At 48.2% G+C, this 20,489-nt stretch overlaps 1 protein-coding gene across 11 annotated transcripts in view; it reads left to right on the forward strand.

Moving 5' to 3' along the window:
- SLC41A3 (solute carrier family 41 member 3) overlaps nt 1-20,489 on the forward strand; it is an 82,860-nt gene that overhangs the window by 46,959 nt on the left and 15,412 nt on the right. For all 11 annotated transcript variants that reach the window (XM_039218523.1, XM_039218522.1, XM_039218520.1 and 8 more), the window contains 3 exons: nt 8,694-8,765; nt 15,352-15,496; nt 18,987-19,133. In XM_039218523.1, coding sequence (XP_039074454.1) covers nt 8,694-8,765; nt 15,352-15,496; nt 18,987-19,133 — 364 coding nt within the window. The remainder of the gene's footprint in view (nt 1-8,693; nt 8,766-15,351; nt 15,497-18,986; nt 19,134-20,489) is intronic.

A 20,489-nucleotide genomic window follows, 5' to 3' on the forward strand; every position in this document is an offset into this window, starting at 1 on the left:
GGAGAGTGCTGCTATGAACATTGGGGTACATGTGCTCCTATGCCTCAGCATTTCTGTATCCCTTGGGTAAATTCCTAGCAGTGCTATTGCTGGGTCCTAGGGGAGTTCTATTGTTAGTTTCCTGAGGAACCTCCACACTGTTTTCCAGAGGGGCTGTACCAGTTTACATTCCCACCAACAGTGTAGGAGGGTGCCCGCTTCTCCACATCCTCGCCAGCATCTAGAGTTCTCTGATTGGCTCATTTTAGCCACTCTGACTGGCGTGAGGTGGTATCTCAGTGTGGTTTTGATTTGTATTTCCCTGATGAGGAGGGATGCTGAGCATCGTTTCATGTGTCTCTTGGCCATCTGGATGTCCTCTTTGGAGAAGTGTAAAACCAGACATATTTTGGAGTGGCTAGCAGTGAGGATGGTTGGCTAGGTGGCTGTTCAACGAATTTTCAAGACAGTAGAAGTCACTGTGGGAAACTTAGAGTAGAGCTGACCTCCTATAAGAAATCTTTCAGGAACACCGTGTTCTTGTTAAACATGTCGGAAAGACCAAGCCAACAGATCCGCAATTCACATGCGAGACAAAGTGAGTGTGATCTGGGCTAAGTACACAGAAAGAAGTCAGAGCCTTCTCAAGAAGGCAAGAGGAACATTTTTGTGCACCTGCTCTTACTGTGCTGACTTAGGGCATTCCACAAGACTTGAAAATAGTGATGGATGCAAAGCCAATTAACCTGGTCTGTCAGTTACAGGTAATTGTAAAATACTAAAACCTAATGATGCAGAATTCTAGTTGAGGTTGCTAAAGGGTAAGGAAATTCTCTAGCTCTTAACTTACAATAAGAGCTTTTACAGTAAAGTCAAATATACAACTTACAGCTAGTTTGTTGGCTTTCTAATTCATTGCTCTCATACCTTTGGTAGCCATCTGCACTCAGGGACACAAAGCATTCTGCAAATCACTAAAGTCCTATTTTAAAATTCCCTCCTTCCACCCAAATTTCCGCAGTGTGCTAAGGAATCTTCAGGACAGAAGGGAGAGAGGAATGAAGTGTGAGTCGGAACATAATCCCGCAAGGCAGAGCTACCGAGCCAACCTCCACTAGTCCAAAATAAGAGCACAGAAATATGAGAGAAGACACTTGCTGATGCTTAACTCCATAAGGTTAAGTTGCTCAGAACTCCAAATTTGAGAGAGGAGCGTGGTTTTAGACTCAGATCTCCCTTTCTGACCTACAAACATCACGAGGCCCTTCAGGAGTCACTGAGACAACAGAACATAGAGGCATCTATCAGAAGACTCAGTGCTCGGCGGTGCACTCAGTTCACGGGATAATAGGAGCAGATGGAATTTCTTTAAAACACATACATAAAAATTTAACGAAGTTCTCCTAAACATGAAACCCAAAACGTCCGTAGCTAACCATCACTCTCCTGCTAGAGCAGAGCCCGAAACGTTGAGTATGTAAGTACTAGTTACAGTGTTTTTAAGATTAGTCAGAAACAGCACCAAGAAACATCCCAAAGTATACAAACCAGTTAAACACGTATAAAATCAGCACTAATCCAGTTAGAAATACAAAATTAAAATTATGGATGTTGCCTCAAATATTTGGGATTCCACATATTTACAGGCAGACTGTGTAACGAACTAGACTCTAGTTTTAAAAAAACATCACTGTTCAGTATCTATTCCAAAAATCCCCGCACCGCCCCCTGGTGGCGGCCCCGGCTGGACCGGGGCGTGAGCTGCAGTCCCCGCACCGCCCCCTGGTGGCGGCCCCGGCTGGACCCGGGCGTGAGCTGCAGTCCCCGCACCGCCCCCTGGTGGCGGCCCCGGCTGGACCCGGGCGTGAGCTGCAGTCCCCGCACCGCCCCCTGGTGGCGGCCCCGGCTGGACCCGGGCGTGAGCTGCAGTCCCCGCACCGCCCCCTGGTGGCGGCCCCGGCTGGACCCGGGCGTGAGCTGCAGTCCCCGCTCTCCACCAGCAGGCTCGGGTTGCTCAGGAGGTTTGTGGTGACAGCGGCCGCAGAGGCCAAGGGCAGGCCGGCCTGGAGGTGGCCGAGGTGGACCGGGTAGCGACCGGACAGCGGCTCCAAGGCCTGGTCGATCCCCAGACCCGGGGGCGCTTCGGCCACGGTGACCCCCAGCCCTGCCCCAGCCGCGGGAGCGCCAAGCGGGAGGGGCGGCGAAGAGCCGGGCGAGGTGGGTGCCTGCAGCCCACGAATGCGAATGAGCGCGCGCCCCGAAATCGACTTCACGGGTCCGTCACCCTCCAGGCTCGTGCAGGTTCGCTGCGCGGGCAGGATGCCCCGCCAGAGTCCCGGGTCGGGACAGGGCCTGCGGACCGGACCGGAACCCCGACCGACACGCGCGCTCACCCGGGGCCGGACCGCTCCGCCGCTGCCGGGCGAGTGTGGCTGCGTTTAAATTCTTGTAGTCTTTATTTATTTTTGAAGGACAGAGAGACACAGTGTGAGCAGGGAGGGGGCAGAGGGGGAGGGAGACAGAATCTGAAGTTAGAGCCCCCCCCAAGTACTCCATATATATATACTTATTTAATATTTATATATTATTAAATATATTTAATATTCATTAAATACTATATATAATATTTACTTAAATACTATACTTAAATTTATCTAATATTTATGTTAAATGTTTATTTAATTTAATATATTTAAATTATATTTATTTAATAAATATACTATGTATTTATATATAAATGAAAACCTAATAAATATAAATGAAAATCTAATAAATATATATTATATTTATATATTTATGTATATAAACGAAAACCATTCACTAATTTTAAAACATCTTTGGAATGAAGCCTCAGAAATGTTCGAGACCTATAGAAATAAAATCATAATACTCTGTAAAGGGATATACAAATTTAGAGAGAGAGAGAGAGAGATGGAGTTCCTGAATCGGGTTAGTCAATGTCGTGAAGTTACCAATTTTCCTTTAGTTTATAAAATTAATGCATTTGCCATCCGTGTGCCAGAGGGAGTTCGAGGAACATTTGACAGTATTATTTGAAAGTTCATCTGTAGGAACGAGTGAGTGAGAAGAGCCAAGAAAATATTGATAGGAAAAAGAAAAAGAATATTAATAGTGAACTTTGTTTTTCATATTTTAAAATGTATCATAAATGCTATAAAAAAAAAACAAGTTTACAATCGGTGTCAGTTGAGAAATCACAGAACATCCAGACACGAGCTCAGATGTGTGCAAATAGAATCTATTGAATACTGGGTTTAAAAAAATATTTAAATTCAAATTAGTTAAGGGACAGCTGGGTGGCTCAGTTGCTTAAGTGTCTGACTGGGGCTCAGGTCATGACCTCACGGTTGGTGGGTTCGAGCCCTGCATGGGGGTCTGTGCTGCCAGCTCAGAGCCTGGAGCCTGCTTCACATTCTCTGTCTTCTCTCTCTGACCTTTCTCCACTCATGTTCTGTCCCACTGTCTCTCAAAAATAAATAAATGTAAAAGAGAACATTTTAAATTCTAGTTAGTTACTTACAGTGTAGTATTGGTTTCAGGAGTAGATCCCCGTGATTCATCCCTTACACGTAACAGCCAGTGCTCATCCCAACAGGTGCTCTCCGCCATGCCCATCCCCCATTCACCCCACCCCCACCCACCTCCATCAACCCTCAGTTGTTCTTTGTATTTAAAAGTCTCTTCTGGTTTTCCTCCATCTCTATTTTTATCTTATTTTCCTTCCCTTATGTTCATCTGTTGTGTTTCTTAAATTCCACATAGGAGTGAAGTCAAGCTATTTGTCTCTCTCTGCATACCAGCATTGGATACCAGTGAAAAGGGATGGATTTTTGCTAAATGGTGCTAAGATCATTGGTTAATTGTTTATAATTAAGTTTTCCTGATCTTGTGTCAAACATCAACATGTAAAGCAGATTGAATAATTTAAAGCGAAGCATGATACCAGAAAAACACACCCTTACTTTTAGAATCTGGTGATAGGAAGTGCTTTTAAGAACAAATGCAAAACCCATAAAGGAAAGACGATGGACTTGTCTCAATCAAATTGGAAACTATGGTATTTTTTTTCCCCTAGGGCTGCCATAATGGAACATCACAAACTGAGTGGCGTAAACAACAGAGATGTATTGTCTCCCAGTTTTGAGGGCTGCAAGTCCACATCAGGGTGTTAGGGTTCCTTCCTGCTGAGGGCCGTGAAGGAGAGAATCTGATCCAGGCCTCTCTGCCTGCTTCTAATGCTTTGCTGGAAAATTTCAGCATTCCTTAGCTTCAGACATGTCCCCCCGATCTCTGCTTTCGTCACATGGCCGTCTGCCTGTGTTCTTGTCTGTATCCAAATCACCGCCCCCCCCCCTTATTTTTAGAGAGAGAGAGAATCCTAATGAGGGGCTCAATCCCATAACTCTGGGTTCATGGCCTGAGCCACATTCAAGAGTCAGACACTCAACCGAGTCACCCAAGCCTCCAAATTTCCCTCTTTTTCTATAAGGACACCAGTCTTATTGGGCTAGGTGACCACCTGGCTCCAGGATAACCTCACCTAAACTAATTATATCATATGGTGACCTTGTTTGCAAATAAAGTCATATGCTGAGGTCGTGGGGTTAGGACTTCAACATCTTTTGGAGGGATATAATTCTACATCACAATTTCCTTGCATAAATTTAAATAGGGAATAACTCACAGGGGAAAAAATTGTATATAAAACTAACAGAGTTTGTATCCACAAGTATCCACGTGGCTCTTACATATCAATAGGAAGATAAACCCTTCAAATCAGAATGAAGAAAACATGAATCCCAAATCCATGCTCACAAATAAATAAGGCTATAAATCAATGTAGAAAAAAATCTCAATCATACTAGTAGTCATCGGTGGATATTCATTCACCAATACTATTTTATTTCCGATCAGGTTGGGTCAGATGAACGTGATTGTGAATGTCCACTGTTGTAAATAATGTGGAATATTTCAGACTCTGATGTTGGCAGGTGTAATTTGGTACAGTCTTTCGGAAGAGCAACTTACAAAGCCACAATTATATGTAAGCTTTTTATTTACCCCAGAAATTTGTTTCTGGTGTTTATCCTAAAGAAACAGAGATGTTATCCAGAAATACTACAAGGTTGTCCTACCATAGCTTTGTTTCTACTTTTTCTTTTTTTAATTTTTTTAAACATTTTTTTATTTATTTCTGAGAGAGAGAGACAGTGTGAGAAGGGGAGGGTCAGAGAGAGAGGGAGACACAGAATCTGAAACAGGCTCCGGACTCTGAGCTAGCTCTCAGCACAGAGCCCGATGCGGGGCTCAAACCCACGAACCGTGAGATCATGACCTGAGCTGAAGTCGGCCGCCCAACCGACTGAGCCACCCACGTGCCCCTCTACTTTTGATTTTCAAGCAACTCTAGATTTATAGGAAATTGCAAAGATAGTACATAGACGACCTGAATATTCTTCTCCTACTTTCCCTCATTGTTTGCATCTTACATAATTATAGTTCATTACTGAAAGTGGGAAATTGACATTGGCACTGCGTATGTATAGAGTTCTCTGTCATTTTATCACGTGTGGATTTGTGTGATCATTGCCACTGTCAAGAAATGGAAATGTTTCTCACCATAAAGACCTCTCCCAGGCTCCCCCTTTAAAGTCATAGCCCTAATCCCCAGCAACACCTTACCTGCTTTCCACCTTTTAAGTTTTTGTCATTCGAGATGGGCTGTTGTATGCAGTGTAATGTCCTTGAGTTCTATCCAACTGGTTTAGTTTATTGTGTGTATCAGTAGTTTGTGTTGCTAATGGCTGAGTAGGACTCCACGGTATGGATATATCAGTTTAACCATTCACCTACTGGAGGACATTCTAGTTGTTTTCAGTTTGAGGTTATCACACATAAAGGTGTTGTGAAAATTCGTATACAGGATTTTCATTTTTCGGGGATGAATGCTTGGGAGTGAAACTGCTGAGCAGTACAGTGTTTAGGTTTTAGAGAAACTGCCAGAAATTTTGTCAATTCCCGCCAGCAGTTTTTGACATACCCAGTTTTTCCCCATCCTTCCCAGTATTTAGTGTTTTCCCTATTTTTATTTTATTTTTTTAAGGTTTATTTATTTATTCTGAGAGCGAGCATGAGCGAGCAGGACAGGGGCAGAGAGAGGGAGAGGAAGAGCGAGGATCCCAAGCAAGCAGGGTCTGCACTGTCAGAGCAGAGCCCCGTGCGGGGCTTGAGCTCCCAAACTGCACATACAGATGGGAATTGAGCAGGGTTCTGCTGATGCGTTGACCAAGTTGTGTGCAGGCTTATGGGAAACCACAAAGGGGCGGTGAATCACCCCAGGACTGGCCACAGCAGGAAGTGATGATCAGTCTAGGCCTAAAGGGGCAAGAGCACGCGTGTGGGTGGGGACGATTCTCAGAACCTGGGGGAGATGGAGGAGAGGGCCTCTGGCTGGCGCTGCAGATCTGCGTGTTGGAGCGCAGCCACACGGGCACTGGGAAGGGCACGGAGGTGCACGCACCCCACCCTCGCTCTCACTGTCCCTCCGGTGACTTCCCATGGCTGCCCACTGGCCAAAACCCACCAGAATCAATAGGGCAAGGGAGCCTGTATACATAGCTATATGGGTCAGCCTTCCAGGTACGACCCTGACCCAGAGGGGTGCCTGGAGGTTAGGTCATCATCACAGTCTGAATCCGTGAAAGCAGCCTGTTTGGTGCAGCCAGTAAGGAAAGGTTTAGAAAATCTAGAACTGAGATATGACCCCATAGGATTTCACATAAGCAATCTATACTTGTAAGACATTGAAAGACTTTTTAAAGTATTCAAGTGTGTGTGGTCCAAGTGCACACTTGGGAAGGACCTCCCCGAACCTCTCCCACTGAGATGAATCTAGGCCAGTCTCTATAATAGACGCCCCAGCTTCCCACTGATGTTCTCTTTGCATCCTTAGCAAAAAGGCACCGAGCCTGTGCTTGGACTGACTTTGTCTCTCCAGGTCTTACCTTGCTGTCTCGGGGGCCACCATGCCAGGGCAAAGCAGTGTCCATCCGCCTTGACGGGGACCTGCTCCTGAGTGCCCCTCCCTGTGGTTTATCCTGCTGGTGTGGCCGGTTCCCCACTGGGAGATGGGCCAGCTCGTCATCTTCACGCCAAATCCCAGCACCATCCTGGAATATCGCAGGATCCACGTCAATAACTCATCCCAAACCCAGGCTTCCTGGGTTTGAGGTGGCTTCCACTCCAGTGACCTTCCCCTCCATTCCGCCTCAGCGGCCCAGGCCTGTCCCCCGGCTTTGAAATGCTCTCACACACTCTGAAACCCTATTTCCTTAGCGTCCCACCCCTTCTCACAGCTTCCTTCCTTCTGGGGCTCCTCCTCTCTCATCTCTCTGAGCTCTGCAGGCTCCCCAGCCCTCCGGCCCTCCTGCTACATCTCGGCATAACTCCCTTTCCGGTTCAGCCTCAGGTTGGACATATAATGTATTGAGGAAGGAATGACATTGTCATTCATACTCAGGGTTCATGGGCCAGTAGCACCCCCTTATCTGATGAGTATCAGGGTTGGAGTTGGCAGGTGGCTTGTGTGTTAATATGTGGGCAAGGGTGTGTGGCTGTGCTCTGTTCCACCTTAGTTCCTGTCCCTGTGGCTACTCCCAAGGTGGGTACTAGTCTACTCGTGTGAAGTCAGAGTCACTTGGGCTCCATGACATATGTGCTGCGTTTGAGGTGTCCATCATGCTGAAAGGCTTCCCCTTATTTGAAAATGACAAGTGATTTTATTTTGTCTTTGGAGTTCCTGAACTAATTACAAAGGACGTAGAAAAATAAATTTGCTTGAAACCTTTTCTTATCTACATCTTGAATTTTGCTGGCAAATGCTATGAAGTTAGAAGCCGATTTTTTAGAAGGTTTTTTAAAGGAGGGAATTGTATTTCTAATCTTGTTCTTTTATCCTAAGAGAAGAAGGACTTTAGCATTTTTTTTAATGTTTTTATTTATTTCTAGGAGAGAGAGAGAGACAGCGTGAGCAGGGGAGGGTCAGAGAGAGAGGGAGTCACAGACTCTGAAACAGGCTCCAGGCTCTGAGCTGTCAGCACAGAGCCCGACGTGGGGCACGAACCCACGAACCGCGAGATCATGACCCAAGCGAAAGTCGGACGCTTAACCGACTAAGCCACCCAGGCGCCCCGACTTTAGCATTTCTTAAATGGGATGATTTGCAGAAGTGAGGTCGAGGTGGTTAGCGGTCATCTGATAGGTGACTTGCTGTTAGGGAGAAAAGGGATTGCAGGTGTTGGAGAATATGGCTGAACACCCGGCTGAGGACACAAGCCAGCTTCTCAGCGGAGTGCCTCCCCTGCTGTCCATGGACGAGCTTGAAAGGTGGCTCTGAAATTGTCAGTGACACTTAACTCTATGTATGTTCGCATACTTGAGTAGGGGAGAGGTTGTATGTTCGCATACTTGAGTAGGGGAGAGGTAGTCCATGACAACCTCTTATTCTCAAAGGCATTTGTGTCTTAACCTTAACACCCCACATCAGTTTTGAAAGTTGGGCAGAATAATTTGTTGTGGTGTTAACGAAATGGTATTTGCTGATTTTTCTCCTGAGAGATCGCCTTTCCCAGGAAGGCGTGGCCTGGCCTTTTGCCCAGCCAGACTTACCCTTTGCCCTTTTCTTTCCATCCTAGGCCAACACTGGACAAATTGATGACCCCCAGGAGCAGCACAGAATTATCAGCAGCAACCTCGCCCTCATTCAGGTAACTCTCCTCTTGTCCAGTCGATTAATCTCCTCCCTGCTTTGAATCTGCAGTCAGGCCTGCCCCCCGTAGGAAGAGCAAAGAGTAAGGGAACCCTGGTCCCTGTACTCTGGGCTGAGCTTTGGGAACAGGCCCCTCGCCCACTCCTACCCCCCAGACAACACTCATGTGGTAGCTCAGCCCAGCTACAGGCACTGGCACCGCAAAGTAGATGTTTCTTCTTGGAACCCATGGTCCCTCCAGCTTCTCCACCTCCTTCAATAAGACAGACTTATCGGAAGATTCACCTATACTTCCTCACTCCTGCTTCTCATAGTGTGGACAGACAGGGCTAACTGCCTTCTCTTCCCACTGTCTTGACTCAAACTGTGCTTGCCAAGGTCACCGACATCCTAATTCGCGTACCCTCTGATTGCCTCGCGCGTATGATCCTGCTTATACTTTCTGGAGATTCTTCCTGCCTGGAAGTTCCTTCTTGGCCCCACCCCCGCCTCTCAACCTGTGCCTTCTTAGCTTTTGCAGGACACCCTCCAACCCCCATGCCTTCGTCCCTTCAATGCGTCATGCTTGTCCCAACTTCTACCTCCTTCTAATAGACCCTAGTTGGGCTAAGTTTTCATCCTAGGAGTCTCAGAGTATTACAAAGTCAGGAAGCCCTGGGCAGGGGGAGACTGGGAAGAGACTGGCTCAGGGCAAGAGAGGAAGTGGTTTTATCCAGAACCTTCTGGGCTTTTCTGGCTGGGGCAGCCTGTGGCTGCACAAAACGCCTAGACTTTGAGATCAGACAGGCCTGGTGTTAAGCCTGTCATTTATCAACAGATTGGCCTTGGGCAGGCCACACAAGACTCGCTTAGCTCCATCTCCGTGTCCATCAGAGTAGGAAGATGTACCCACTTACCCTCTCCCTTGGGTTCCAGAGCCAGTTTCTGGCCCTCTGCTGGGCATCTCCGTCTGCCCCTCCCGGAAGCATCCCTGAACCGCCTTTGCCACATCTGGCCTCATCACCTTATGTCCTCACACTCACCTCTTGTGAAGTCCCCAACCCCGAAGAGTTTCATGGTTGAAAACTCATGCTGGGGGGTCGAGCCATGTCACCTCACCTTATCTGTGAGATGGACTGTTGCGAGGTTTCAGTCATGTAAGGCCATGGCCCTTGGCCAGCACGTGGGAATCTCCCAATCATGGTAGCTGTGTCTCGTGAGGAGTCTTCCTATTAACCAAGCCCAGGACCGAGTCTCCCTCAGTATCTCTGCTCCTCATCCTTAGGACCAGCCACTGAGGAGTCTGCCTCTGAGCTGTGCTTGAATCCATTCCTGCTTCTTCTTCTCCTTGCCTTGCTCTCTCGGTCTCCTGCCTCACTGACTATAAACCTCTTCACTGCCCCAGGCTCCTTCCCCTCCGCTCCCCTTTACATGGCCAACTGAGTGACCTTTTCTGAATCCTAAAGCTGATCAGGATGCCTCCTCCTGAAGCTCCTTTGTTGGTTTTTCTTGTCCAAGTGTGGGCTCAGCCCAGAGGTACTCTGGTCTGATTCTGCCCCCCCACCCCCAACCCCGCAGCCTCATGTCCCCCACACCTGCTGCCTTTGCATATGTTGTTCCCAATCCTTGGAATGTCCTGTCTCTTCTTGTTCTTCCGGCAGTGAAGCTCCAACCAGGTCTCAGTTCCAGCCTAACACCAGGTACTCTTTGGGGCCTTGCACATGCTGCTGCAGCTGCCCCGGTTACACTTCTGGCTTTACATGTCTGCCTTCTCCACTCGAGCCGAGTTATGTGGGCCAGGACCGTGGCCTGTGGCTGAAGAACTTTGGAGCTGAAATAAGATGCTCGTAATGCCCTTAACAGAGAGTCTAGCAAGGGGCAGGTAATAAGTGCCTCAGCTACAAGTCACCAAATCCTTGTCTGTATGCATGCACATTTCCAGATGATCAGGTGATCAGTTCTCAAGCAAGATTTACTAAGTCCTGCTCTGAGCCAGGCACCGCCTTGGCACATTCCGGGTCATAGCTTAGATATAGTTTTGTCTCCTCCATTTCTCAAGGCGCTTAACATCGAATCATACATGGTAAAATAAATTTCATAATTGAGCTTTTAATAACTGCATATTCTATCACGAATATACGCACGAATGATATTTGAAATATACCCAAGAGTGATTTTTAACAACTAGTAGGGCCCATGAACTCAACCGGTAAGATTCAAGTGCAACCACTAGAAGCTGGTCCAGTAGAGCTGTTGCACACTCTCCAAATTCAGCCCCATCCCACCTCATTCGACCTTCACTACATGGGTGCACCTGCAATTGTTTGTAGGCTTCGACTCAGTGAATTACACCACAATGACATTGTTCTCCTTTTGCACGAATTTCTTTCTTTCTTTTTTTTTTTTTTTTTACAAATAGTTTATTGTCAAATTAGTTTCTACATAACACTCAGTGCTCATCCCCAAAGTGCCCTCCTTCATGCCCATCCCCCCCTCCCCCCCACATCCATCAGTCCTCAGTTTTTGTCAGCATTCAAGAGTCTCTCATGGTTTGTCTCTCTCCCTTTCCCCCACCACTTCCGCCCTTCTTCTCCCCCTTGTTCCTCCGTCAAGTTCCTCCTAATCCTCCTATACGTGCAAACATATGGTATTTGTCCTTCTCTGCCTGACTTATTTCGCTCAGCATAACACTTTTGCACGAATTTCTGAAGAGAACTTCCTACAAGTTCACCAGGTATGAACAATTTAAAGCTCTAGATTTTTCTCAAAAGGATTATAAAATATTTCAATCCTTAGTATTAAATAATAGCACCAGTTGGGGCACCTGGGGGGCTCAGTCGGTTGAACGTCTGACTTCGGCTCAGGTCATGATCTCACGGTTGGTGGGTTCGAGCCCTGTGTCGGGCTCTGTGCTGACAGCTCAGAGCCTGAGGCCTGTTTTGGATTCTGTGTCTCCTCCTCTCTCTGCCCCTCCCCGACTCCCGCTCCGTCTCTCTCTGTCTCAAAAATAAACATTCAAAAAAATTTTTAAAACTAATAGCACAGTGTTAATGTTTCAATTATTAGCTTCTCCATAACCTCACCAGCATTGAAAGTATTCTTCTAAACTACTTTTTCATTTGCCATATAGGTGTATATTTCCATAGACAATATATGATAGGACTTTCTGTGTGTGTGTTTTTTTTAAATATTTTGTTATTTAAGTAATCTCTACACCTAACCTGGGGCTTAAACGCAGGACCCTGAGGTCAAGAGTCACATGCCCTTCCAACTGAGCCAGCCAGGTGTCCCTGCCTCTCTGTGCTTTTTAACCATAAAAAGTATCCTACTGAACTTATAATTCTGTAACTTGTACTTTTGAGAACGACTTAATGAATGGAAATTACTTAGAATAGCAGATAGTAAGCACTCAGGAAATGTCATCTCCAGTCATTCTTCTCATTATTACCTGGTTCTTTGTTCACACGTGCAGATGTTTTACAGGGACAATGCTGGATCATAAGGGATATGCCTAAATTGTAGCCAAGTTTCCTTGCAGAATTCCTGTACTAATTTTACCACCATCTATGTATATGAGAACCATTTTCCCACATATTTGTCAATGTGTATTTTATATTGTCAACCTTTTACATTTTTAAAACTTCATTTAATGTTTATTTATTTTTGAGAGAGAGCGCGTGAGCGAGCAGGGAAGGGGCAGAGAGAGAGGGAGAGAGAGAGTCCCAAGCAGGCTCTGCACTGACAGCGCAGAGCCCACTGCAGGACTCGAACTCATGAACCTTGAGATCGTGACCTGAGCTGAAAGCAGGAGTCAGGTGCTTAACAGACTGAGCCACCCAGATGCCCCTAAACCTCATTTATAGCCCTAGGTAATTTTACCAAATCTAAAGGATAAAAATAGTGTATCCAGGCATTCATTCATTGATTCTTTCATTGGATGAGCACACATGGGTGCTGAGGACCTGCTGAGGGACTCCCCAGAAACTGAGACGGCACTGACCTTTTAGTAGAGGGAGACCAACATCAATTACAAAGAAAGAAGATACCTACTTTCAAATTGGGATTAATTTTTTTTTTTCCTATGACTTGGGAAGGTGGTCACATTTTTGTTTGTTCCTTAGTCACTTGTATTTTCTTTTGTGTATATTGTCTATCCGTACCCCTTGCACATTTTTCTGTTGGGTTATCTTTTGTAAAAAGTTGGCATTGCGTGGGGCACCTGGATGGCTCAGTGGGTTTAGCATCTGATTTCAGCCCAGGTCATGATCTCTCATGAGTTCGTGAGTTCAAGACCTGCATCAGGCTCTGTGCTGACAGCTGAGAGCCTGGAGCTTGCTTCGGGTTCTGTGTCTCCCTCTCTCTCTGCTCTTCCCCTGCTTATACGCTGTCTTTCTCTCCTTCAAAAATAAAGAAACATTAAAAAATTAAAAAAAAAATTGTTTTAAGTGACCATTGTTTTGTAAAATGGACTTCATGATTTTGATCACTAATCCTTGATTACTTATAAATGGAGATATTTGCTCCTGCTCTGTTTCTGTCTTTGAAGTTGCTGGCATCACATAGAAGTCATACTTGAATTTATATACATTTTATCTCATTTTTCTTTATAGATTTTACATGTTATATCTTCAGAAGGTGTCCTTCTCTAATCCAAAATCTGAACCACATTATTCTATATTTTTTCTTTTCATACATTAACTTTTATGTTTAGAGTGGGGTGTGTTTATGAATGGTATAATGTAGGAACCCTTTTCCCCCTGGATATCTACTTTTCCTTACCCTGTTTAGTCAGTACCCACCCATTCCATACTGATTAGAAATGCCACCTTTATCAGATTAAATTTCGGTGTGTAAATTTTCATCTATTCTTTTTAAAAAAATTTTTTTAATGTTTTATTTATTTTTGAGAGAGAGAGAGATAGCGTGAGCAGGGGAGGGGCAGAGAGAGAGGGAGACACAGAATCTGAAACAGGCTCCAGGCTCTGAGCTAGTTGTCAGCACAGAGCCCGACGCGGGGCTCGTACCCACAAACCGTGAGATCATGACCTGAGCTGAAGTCGGGCGCTTAACTGACTGAGCCACCCAGGCTCCCCAAATTAATCAATTCTTAAGTAGTTTTTTATTTTATTTTATTTTTTTATTTTTTTTTAAATATTTTTTATTTATTTCTAGGAGAGAGAGAGAGAGAGCGTGAGCAGGGGAGGGTCAGAGAGAGAGGGAGACACAGAATCCGAAGCAGCTCCAGGCTCCGAGCTGCAAGCACAGAGCCCGACGCGGGGCTCGAACCCACAAGCCGTGAGATCATGACCTGAGCCGAAGTCAGACGCTCAACCAACTGAGCCCCCCAGGCGCCCCTAAATTTTCGTCTATTCTTGATGGCATTCCTGGACTCCAGTCTGTCCGGTTTTTGTGCCAATAGCACCCTGTTTTAATTACTATAGCCTTAAAACTACATATTGATACTGAATGTGCCAATACTCCTGCATCTTTTTTCTCAAGGTGTCTTAGCTGTTCTTGCACATCTACTCCTCTTTGTGGAACTTAAGATGAGTTGTCGAGTGCCACGAAAAGTCTTTTGGGACTCTGACTGGAATTACGTGGGTTAACTTGGGGAGCATTGCTCATTCATATATACGGTAGAGCTCAATGTTTCCTTAGGCTTCTTTAATAACACAGCATGTTTCCATTGAGACCTTTGAATTACAGTTGATCCTTGAACAGCACGGGTTTGAACCGCGTGGGTCCACTTATATGCAGAGTTGTTTCTATAAATACAGTGCTGTACATGTATGACTCCCGATGATTTTCTTAATTTTCTTTTCTCTAGCTTACTTTATGAAGAGAGTACAGTATATGCTATAACGTACAAAATATGTGTGACTCGACTCTGTGTAATGGGTGAGGCTTCTAGTCAACAGTAGGCTGTTAGTGAAGTTTTGAGGGAGTCCCCATTTCTACACAGGGTTTCAATTTACATGGTGTCGGTGCCCCTATTGCCTGTGTTACTCAAGGGCCAATGGTACTGATCACATGCCAGTGTTGACCCTCAGATCCGGGGAACCTCATGGAACTGGCCTGCATGAGCAGCAGAGGGGTGTCCCCGCTGAGATGAGATGGGACCTGCATCTGGGATGGAGGAGAATGTAGAGAAAGAGGGGCACCATCGTCAAGGGCAGGGAAAGAGACAGAAGTGTGCAGAGAGGCTTCCGAGGCATAGCTGTGGATCCTGGAGTGTTTCCGCACTGCAGGGGAAGTTGCTTGTCTGAGCAGCTGGAGGTTACAGAGCACTTTTGCCCAGACCAGTGAGAGGAGCCAGGAGCGAGAGACCAGTGGCCTTTGGCCAAGGGCTGAGTAGGAGATGGAGATTTCACGATGGAAGATGGCATTGAACAGATTGCAGAACGAGGAAATAGTAGTTTTCTAGGGTGTTGGAGTGAAGCGACGTGTTTGTTTTTTCCAAGTTGGAGAGGCTGTTGGCAGATTTTAGGGTGAGGGAAGGAGGTTGGGGTGACCTCAGGGTCAGAGAGGAGGCGGAGTGAAAGGCAGGGAGGAGCGATGGTGGTCGGAGGCACCTTTCCTCACGTTTCTGATTTCCTCCCTGACAGGTGCAGGCCACCGTGGTGGGGCTGCTGGCTGCTGTGGCTGCCCTGCTGCTGGGCGCCGCATCTAGGGAGGAGTTAGACTTTGTGAAGGCGGAGTTGCTGTGTGCCAGCAGCGTCATCACCGCCTTCCTCGCGGCGTTTGCCTTAGGTGAGCTGTGCCCCCAGTGACCACGCCCCGCACCCCCCCCCCCCCGCTGGCTCTCTCCATGCTCCGCTCCTCATCTCTGCTCTCGCTCTTTGTGTTTCAATTCCTTGAGATGTGGAAGATGGGCGCACTGGTGGTGGGGCCTCACCTGTCCAGCCAGAAGGTGGGGGAGAGCCTGTTGGGGCTCGAAGCCCCTCCTGATGAACGGGCAAGGAGGGCGATGAGTCTCTTCCTAGGCAGTGTGTCTGCGTCGGAGAGCGCTGCCTCCACTTCTCTCCCCTCTGCTTGTTCAGGGAACTGGCTTTTGCTCAGTAGACGCATTCGTCTGTTCATCCATCCTCCATCCATTCGTTCACTCGGTCAGTCAGTCTTTAAATGTCCTTGAGCACAGCTTGTGAATGGGCCTGCGGGAGACTCTGCCATCTGCAGTCCCGGTGGGGGCCAGGGCTCCAGCGTTAGCCTCAATTTCGTGTCTGCAGAGAGGTCTTTTCTGACTCGTTCAAGTTCGGCCCTCCACTCTTCTCCCCAGCTGCCACCACGCTCCTCTGCACCATGCACCTGTTTTCCTTATTGAGCACTTGTAAAAATCTGCAATTATCCACTGCATTTTCTTCATTCAGGTTCTATGTCACCTCTTTGCTAGAATGTTAGCTCCTCAGAGAGGGCCCCAGTTAGATTAGGGCTTCCCCTGTTCTGGAGTGCATCACATGCTTTCTCCACGTCTGCAGAAGGTGAAAGACACAAGCAGTAACAGACAAGCCTGTCTTCAGGGAGCCCTCCCATGTCACGGACAACCACAGATGCCGTGCAGCTACCATAGCATGTCCCCCATTCGCTCGTCACTCAGCGCTTACTGAGTGCCTGCTGTGCGCCAGGCCCTGGTGCACTGCAGGGGATGCACTGGTGAGTGACTGCCTGTTTGGTGATGTGTATGTTCTGGTTTGGGGGTGAGACATCAGTATGCGAGCACAGAGAGAATTTCAGCCAAGTGCCAAGTGTCTCCTTTCTGAGGCCTCTCTGTTCAGCTCTCTAACGTCACCTCCCCGTTCACACTCCTGCTTTCTTTTCATGTCCTGTTTTTTTTACTTCAAATGCTCGTTCACTGACTTGTGCGCTCCCTGACCCTCCGCCCGACAAGCATTTACTGTAGGAGCTCAGAGCCTGATGGTTTTTTCGGCACCTAAAATAGGCATATTACGAGCTTCTAAGCGTTTGCTCGATGAACGGACTTCATCCTGGTTCTCTTCTGGGCTGCGGGTCTGAGTGTCTCCCGCCAACCATGTGCACGTGCAAGAAGGAATGAGCGTGAACTATGAATTGGATTTGCATTGACCCTTCTGTCCTCTATCCGACTGCTCACGAAACACCTTTGAGCTCAGCTCTCTGTAAGGATAATGTGGCGGGTTATTTGGTGGTTTCTCTGCCTTCCCGTGTTAGTGTACGTAATCGAGACGGAAGGTAAGAGAGCAGAAACCCAGGAGTAAATTCACAAACCACGCTCCCCCGGGCAGACTGTTTGCTCCTGGTGGTGTCCCTGTGTTTGTGCACAGGGGGCAGGGGCTAGGGCACCATCACTCAGTCTGACCCAGGAAGAGCGGAATGAGTATGCCGCACCTTGTGGAGAAATAGAGCCTAAGAGATACTTGACATGAAGGCTCCTCTGAAAACAACACACTCAGATGATTCCGGAGGCCAGTCCTGTGCCTGTGGAGTCTTGTAGAGAATGTCATTCCTGGAGCACCTGGGTGGCTCAGTCGGTAAAACATCCGACTTCAGCTCAGGTCATGATCTCACTGTTCGTGGGTTCGAGCCCGGCATCGGGCTCTGCTAACAGCTAGCTCAGAGCCTGGAGCTCTGTTTCGGATTCTGTATCTCCCTCTCTCTCTGACCCTCCCCTGCTCATGCTTGCGTGCTCTCTTTCTGTCTCTCTCAGAAATAAATAAAACATCAGAAAAATTAAAGAAAAAAAAGAGAATGTCATTCCTAGCTCTTCATTTTCTAGATGAGGAAAGTGAGGCATAGATGAGGGGCAAAGCTCAGCAGCATGGACATAAACTTAGTTGTCCAAAGATGTGTAGAACTAGAGGAACATGGCTGGCGGCGCATAGTGTGACCTCAGCACGACTGCCATAAAGTCAGGTGGTGGTGGTGGTGGGGTGGTAATAAGTGCTCTCAATCTGGTGGTTTCTTTGTAGTCCCTGTGGGATTGTCACCAGACCACCAGCCACGCAGACTCAACTTTGCTTAGAACCGGCATTTCAAAAGGGACAAAGTAGCTATGACCTGGTCACAAAATAGGGCACAAACTTGTGGCCAGTGGTGGCAGTGTTTCTATGGCCTTGAGGTGATAATTCTAATTATATTTAGAGTTGCAGAATAATGGGTAGTGCATTAAAACACCAAGAGCCAAGTGACAATGTATCTTTTTAAAAAATGTGTATTTATTTATTTTGAGAGAAAGAATGAGTGAGTGTGTGAGCAGGGGAGGGGTTGGGGGGGAGAGAGAATCTCAACTAGTCTCTATGCTGTTAGCAAAGAGCCTGGCATTGGGCTCGACCCCACGAACCAAGAGATCATGACCTGAGTCAAAACCAAGAGTTGGACGCTTAACCGACTGAGCCACCCCGGAGCCCACGAAGTGTTTTCTTAAAGACCATACGAGACGCTGTTGGATTCAGTCCTCGGCAGTGGACGAGGGCTGGCAGATTACATGTGATAGTCCCCTCAGGACAGAGTCAGAACACAAAGTAGGACCCAGGGAGGTGTCATGGCCACGGGAATGTGCCTCTCAGGTTTCCAGGGCGAGACCTGACAACCCTGCCCGCTCCCCGCTGTCAGAGGCTACCTGCTGCCTTCGCCCACTGGTGGCCCCGCCAGGCTCCTGAGATGGGTCTGTTCCCCGGAGATGTGGACCCGCTGACAGTGCCGCGCCGCAGCCTGCCTGTGCTTCCCCTGCCTCCCCCATCCCCTCTCCCACCGCGGGTGACCTGCACGCCGTTTTGTGGCTCTCCCAGCATCCCCGTGGCCCCGCACTCCTCCTCACAGGCTTTGTCCCTAATAAACCCCTCATGTGGCTAATCCCACTGGGTCACCTGTTTCCCCGGGGACCCCGATGGACACAAGAGGCTGGGGCTGGGGCTGCCCCTGGGGCTCTGGTTGCTCACAGCAGTTTGGAGTCACCTTCCTGGCAGGGAGGAGCTGTGAGCTTCACGTCTGTAGTTTCTGGTTTGGGAGCCCAGGAACCACCTCCCTGCTGTCTCCCCCATGGGTCTGAGTGTATCATCAAAGCTTTCAGGCTGCTCTTTAACATCACACCCGCAACTCACAGGGTCCACCCCCCTGCAGCCTTCGCAGGCTTCAGCACAGCTGGGAAACAGCTCCAGGCTAGGGCTGCGTGGATAGAGGCTCCTTACTGAGCAGCCTCCCGACCACCGACCACCACCGACCACCGTCTCATCCCGTGCTGTGAGTTTCCTCTGTCTCCTCCCCGCAGGAATGTTGATGGTCTGCATCGTGATTGGCGCTCGGAAGCTTGGGGTCAACCCAGACAACATTGCCACGCCCATTGCTGCCAGCCTGGGAGACCTCATCACTTTGTCCATCCTGGCCTTTGTCAGCAGCTTCTTCTATAAGCACAAAGGTAAGAGGTGCCCCAGGGAGGAGGGGCCCACCAGCAAGGTTGGGTCCAGTGTCGGCCCCCAGCAAGCTCTCCCAACAAGGGTGTGCAGGGAGGCCGGGAGGGCCAGGCTGGCCTGGTCGCTTCATTGCGTCCTCATAGGTTAACAGAGCCTCCACGTGTAAGAAATGTGTCACACCAGACACGTACAAACCACCTGGGAAGGGACTCCCGAGGAGGACTGTCATAATCACGGTCAGCAGCATATGCTTTCCCTGCAGTCGTGAGGTAGAACCCCCAGTCTCCTCACAAGGTGGCCCAGGGCCCTGGTCAGCAGCCAAGTGTATGACAGGCCCTCATGGCCAGAGGCTCTGACTCCGCCAGGGGTCACCATTGGTCTGCGCTGGATCACAGTGAGCATGTTCCTGCCCTGGGCAGTGGGGACAGGCAGCACACCCCTTACCCAGGCGCGGACTGTTCCGCTCTGAGTGTCACAGTTTTCACTTGCCACCTACGCTGGCCGCCCACAGTGGCTTGGATATAATAGGTGCTGATTCCCAGCATGGTCACAACCCCGAGTGCCTGGGGGCAGGTGACATCAGTGAGTAGAGAGGACAGGGAAGAAGACAGCGGGCAGCAGTGGGGCATGCGGGGACACTTAGATGGAGGAAATGCCTAGACACAGCCACAGCCACAGCGAAGCCCCGGCATATCGTTGCCCCGTGGGAACGCGGACTCCGGACCGAGACAGATCACCCAGCAGTTACCTGCTGGCTGCTGAAGCGGACTGACAGAATACCTGTGACTTTCAGTGTCCGGGCGTTGAGAACCTCTCCCTCTCAGCTCTGGGACCGGCTCCTTGTCACCCCAGGAACTGCCTGCCACCAATATTATTTAATGGTTGGGGAATCCTCAAGGTTCCTTTAAGTGGCAATGAAGATCTGATGATAAGATGACCTGATTTTATTTTCAAACCAAACTGAATTTAAAGCAAGAAGATTTATGTATGTGTTGGTTAATCGAGTTTTATTTCTAAAACAAATACGAGTCACTGGTGTTTCCAGACCCTTCTTCTCCACCCTACTGTGCCCTCACTGAAATCGTGCATGTTCCAACACACAACTTACTAGCCGTTGAATCGTTGTTGGGTTGCCCATCCCTGGAATCTGTGGACGTGTCTCCGGTCAGTATAGTTGCAAACACAAGCCAGGTGTGGTGAAAGTATTCGTCACGGTGGTGGGAAAATATGAGGTGGAGCCTCTGCCAGGGTTCCTCGGTCATTCTAGAAAAATCAGACTGCGAAGAGGTCCTGCAGGGTGCACCCCTGTAGGCTGCTGCCTCCCAGAGCTTTCGAGAGTTGCTTAGAGCTTCCCGGGCCTG

This window comes from Hyaena hyaena, unplaced genomic scaffold (genome assembly GCF_003009895.1).
Source record: "Hyaena hyaena isolate Hyena2069 unplaced genomic scaffold, ASM300989v1 scaffold_775, whole genome shotgun sequence".
NCBI classification, from domain to species: domain Eukaryota; kingdom Metazoa; phylum Chordata; class Mammalia; order Carnivora; family Hyaenidae; genus Hyaena; species Hyaena hyaena.